The sequence below is a fragment of the Drosophila obscura genome, unplaced genomic scaffold (assembly GCF_018151105.1).
Source record: "Drosophila obscura isolate BZ-5 IFL unplaced genomic scaffold, ASM1815110v1 contig_14, whole genome shotgun sequence".
NCBI lineage: Eukaryota > Metazoa > Arthropoda > Insecta > Diptera > Drosophilidae > Drosophila > Drosophila obscura.
This window is the reverse complement of record NW_024542724.1, coordinates 1,234,127-1,238,084: the sequence shown is the minus strand read 5'-3', so window position 1 is coordinate 1,238,084 and position 3,958 is coordinate 1,234,127. Positions and strand designations below refer to the sequence as shown.

At 42.4% G+C, this 3,958-nt stretch overlaps 1 protein-coding gene across 1 annotated transcript; it reads right to left on the bottom strand.

The window, feature by feature from the left end:
- Positions 1-2,503: 2,503 nt before the first annotated feature.
- LOC111075179 (E3 ubiquitin-protein ligase RMA2-like) lies at positions 2,504-3,027 on the bottom strand. The gene is made up of 2 exons (XM_022368303.2): positions 2,921-3,027; positions 2,504-2,847 (listed from the first exon to the last, which is right to left on the bottom strand). Exon 2 carries the CDS (start codon positions 2,831-2,833, stop codon positions 2,618-2,620), a length of 216 nt encoding a protein of 71 aa, XP_022223995.1. The 5' UTR covers positions 2,834-2,847; positions 2,921-3,027; the 3' UTR covers positions 2,504-2,617.
- Between the last annotated feature and the right edge of the window lie 931 nt (positions 3,028-3,958).

Below are 3,958 nucleotides of genomic sequence, written 5' to 3'. Positions count from 1 at the left end.
AAGCTGGTAAAATCTCACCGTGAAAAATGTGGGACTAATTAGAATAATTGAAATCATTTAAAAGGTACCAGCCCAGAGATACTATCGCTTGAAAAATAAAGCACAGACAGGAAAAATAGCCCCATAGAGCACGTGAAAATATGCGCAACATGAATGCCTCTTCCTCTGCCTTAGCTCTTCGCAGTGGTTCTGGTTATGGTTCCGGTTCCCTCCGTGTTCTACCTAGAGGGGGTTCCCAAACATAAATTATGCGCAAAAATACCGAGCACGGTGTTTTATCTTGTCTATCAAGAGTGTTTAGCAAGTTTTTGAAACAGTGGAGCCATTATGCAAATATGCATACGGCAGCGGGTGGTCTACCTCCTGCCTCGTACTCGTTCCTATTACTCGCATTCCCAAACCCATTCCGAGCAGTGTGGGAGGGCCGTTTGGCATGACTACACATACTTTCATTTGTTGCCGACTTTTCGCATAATTTTTAAATGCATTTCCGCGAGCGTCAAGAGTCGTCGGCCACAGCTAAAATTGGCTTATAAACTTATATCAGTGTTGCTTCTGTATGCGGGTGGCTCTGAGTGTGTCTGTATAGAGTTGAGTTCTAGCTTAAAAAAATAGATAAGCGGAGAAGAAGGCTTAGCAGTGGAAAAGAAAAGTACAGCTAACATGTTTGATCATGCAACAGGACTTGGATAAAAACAGGAGTCAAACGACTGGAAAGGGGTAGTAGGAATAGCAACAGGATGAGGATATGCAGTGCCAACTTACAATAACATCAGACGGCTGACCACACGGCTCTCACGAATCAAGGGGAAAGCATAATTTTATCGGAGTTCTTTGCTCTGAAAGATTGAAGAAGAACCTGTTTGAAGTTCAAATTATCTACCGACAAACCAGAGTAAAGAAAGTCCTCTGTCTACTATGATAATCAAGAGCAAACGCCACATGTTCAAATTTAACGAACATATTCAAAAGGTCCAACAGAAGCCTGAGTAAGGTGCAGTAACGCTTTACAGAGGCAGCAGCATTTGACTTTTAGCAGGCAGCGTTAACAGTGGGTGTTAACTGTCAAGGACAGAACTCCAACGTCAAATCTGGCTGCTGAGACTACATCTCGAACCACACAACAGGCAGTTACAGCCTAAAGTTAACATCCCCTGTTGTTGGGAATGAACAGAATGAACGCTTTTCAGGGGCAGGCTTCCAGTCTCTGTTACCCCGACAAAGTACGATTACTGGAACTGTTAAAGCGTACCACTGCTGTGCACTGCAGTGCACCGAAAAGAGAATAAATGAAACGTTAACAGCTTTTGCTATCAAAGAAGTGCAGTAAGCCAGCGATTTTTTTTCCCTTTTCCATCTACTTTTTCTGCTCGTTTCTCATAATTTAAAAGGGAGAAAGGAGAGTGGAAATAAGTCTCGCATAATGCAAAATAAAATCAACAATTTTGCTTCACTTTGGGCACGAGGTAATTATGGAGAAATTGTCAACAGGACTTTGCTTGTTATTGTAGGTTAAGCAGGCACTGAGACTACTGGGCCTTGGCCACTGTTGGTTTTTAATTTCAACTTAAAGTGGTTCCGTGGCGGCCATGGGGTGGGCAGGGGTTCAGTCTTAGAGGCTGGACCCGGTGGTGGCAGAGAAGCCGCTCAAAGGATATACGAGTGCGCACTCAAAGTTGTTACATTTTTTACCACTGCCCGCTGTTGCTGTGACACCAGTAATTAACATAACACAAAAGGCAGAAGTCAGCAGCGTTCCGCTCTTTGAAGTGTCTTGCTCGCTTTGCCGGCGACCGTCGCTCTCCTTCTCTCTCTGTCTCTCTCGCCTCTGCACTTAACAGTGATTAAAGTAAATTTACCTGAAACTCTTGATGCAGCGAGGTGAGAGTCTGGGGGTCAGCTTTCGCTTTGAGTCAAACTAACCAGCGTTTAAGGTAGCATTCCTGAAAGTGTTTGCTATAAGCCTTCGTGGATCAGCTGTTACATAGCAAGACGGAGTGAGAGCGAATAGCCGAATAGCTGTACGATCAAATATTCAATTCAGATATTTCCTTCAAATTCGCAAGTGTTTCACTGCAGTACCTGTAGAAAGAGCAAATCACATTCAGGAACGCCCATATTTCGCGGCATGAGCTATCCTTTGATGTGTACATCAGAGTGTACACGTATGTGCATATGTGTGACGTGTGTGTACTTTGATGGGAATGGTACAGTTGTGGTGCTCCTGTCGCCTGCACTGTTTGTCATTTCCGCTTGTCTCGCATGCTCAGCGTACCATACAGTGAGTCCCCTCATCCCTTCCGATAGAGCGCCAGTTTAGTGGCATCTTCGGAGGAATTTGGCAATGCATCAGCATCAATATTGACAAAGGGAGGGCAGAGTTGCAGCCCAGAAATGGTATTCGCGGAATACAGTGGGCACTCAGGCAAATTGTTGTTGATACTCAAAATCTATAGAAGAACATACGCCAAAGGTTTTGTTTTATGTTGCTATAACAGTTTTCAGTTAGCTAATTAATGTCACACATCCTTATGAGTGTCTCATGTGTGGCCGACTATAAAGGACGAGCATCGCCAGCGATAAGGTTTCGTTCGCCCCATAATCATCTTATGTTGCCTCAGGCTTCAATGTCTTCGAAGCACATTGGACACCAAAGCATAGAGTCTGAAGGAATAGAGAGCACGTGGTCGTTGATGCACTCCCAGCAGAATGCGTGGCCGCAGGTGGTGGTCACCGGATCCGACTTGGGATGCATGCAAATCCCACAGTCGCGATCGACGTCAAAAGAGGGGTCCTCCTCGGTCTCATCGTAGATATTCTTTTGCTCGTTCATAGCGTCAGCGTTGTCTATACCACGGCAAACAAAAAAAAAACACAATATCAGATTAGTATTTTTTTTTTTGGGAAAAAATATTCTTACCCTTTCAAATGACAGACTTTGATTAATGCACTCAGTTGAAATTACTGGTAAATTGAAATCAAGTGTTGATATGTTTTTACTGACAGTATTCGCTTCGGGCGACCAAAAACAGACTGACAAATTTTTCCACTCCACTCCACTCAAGTTCTTGTTCAGTTTGTAGAGCACTCAAAGAACTTTAGCGAAAATGTAGAAAAATATATTTGGTATCCACGCTGGCGGGGGTAGGGATCTCAGGGTCAATATTAACCTTACAAATATTTCATATTTATTTGGAGTATCTCCGAAAGTTCAAAATGAGTCCTTGACCAATATCAATGGGAGATGGAAAACTTTATTCCTGTCCCTTTTTTTTCGATAAATTCAGTTTACGATTTCCTTGTTTTTTGACCATTTTGCTGCTTTTTGTTGTTGTTGTTCCGTTCAAGTTCCAGTGAAAACAATTTCATATTTCAAAAGTGGAAAACCAAATGCATTTGACGTTTTTGGGTCTTTAAAGTTTTTTTTTTATTGGTTTTATGTGTGTCGTATTGATTTGTTTGCTTCGCACATGCTTTTGAGCCCCTGCTCCAACCGACACATTTCCCCTAAAATGGCCAACGAAAAGGACACTTCTGGCTCCTTCAGCAGCTTCAAACGGAATTTTTTGCCTTTTGTTTTTGATCCTTGAACCTGTGCCCTGCCCAAGGTGTATGCAAAATATTCTCCACTGGGGTGCTAGAGCCCAGGAGGGCTCCATTTCTGGTTGTGTAACCCAATGCCCCTTCAAGCTGAGTCTACGAGCATAATAGTATACGTATAGAAATGGTGTTGTACATATCGCACTTGGACATAAATTCCCTTGCCTTTTGTTTGAGTTTCCTGTTTGCCTACAATTTTGTAGGCAGCATTATATGTATAAAAAGGGAATGGAATTGAATGGTAGATGTTGAAAATTCAGTGGATCCATGTATTAAAGGGAATTTATATTCACCTAAGGAATAGGCTTGAATTTGTTTATTTTACATTATTATTTCATCAATATTCTTAAGCTGTTTG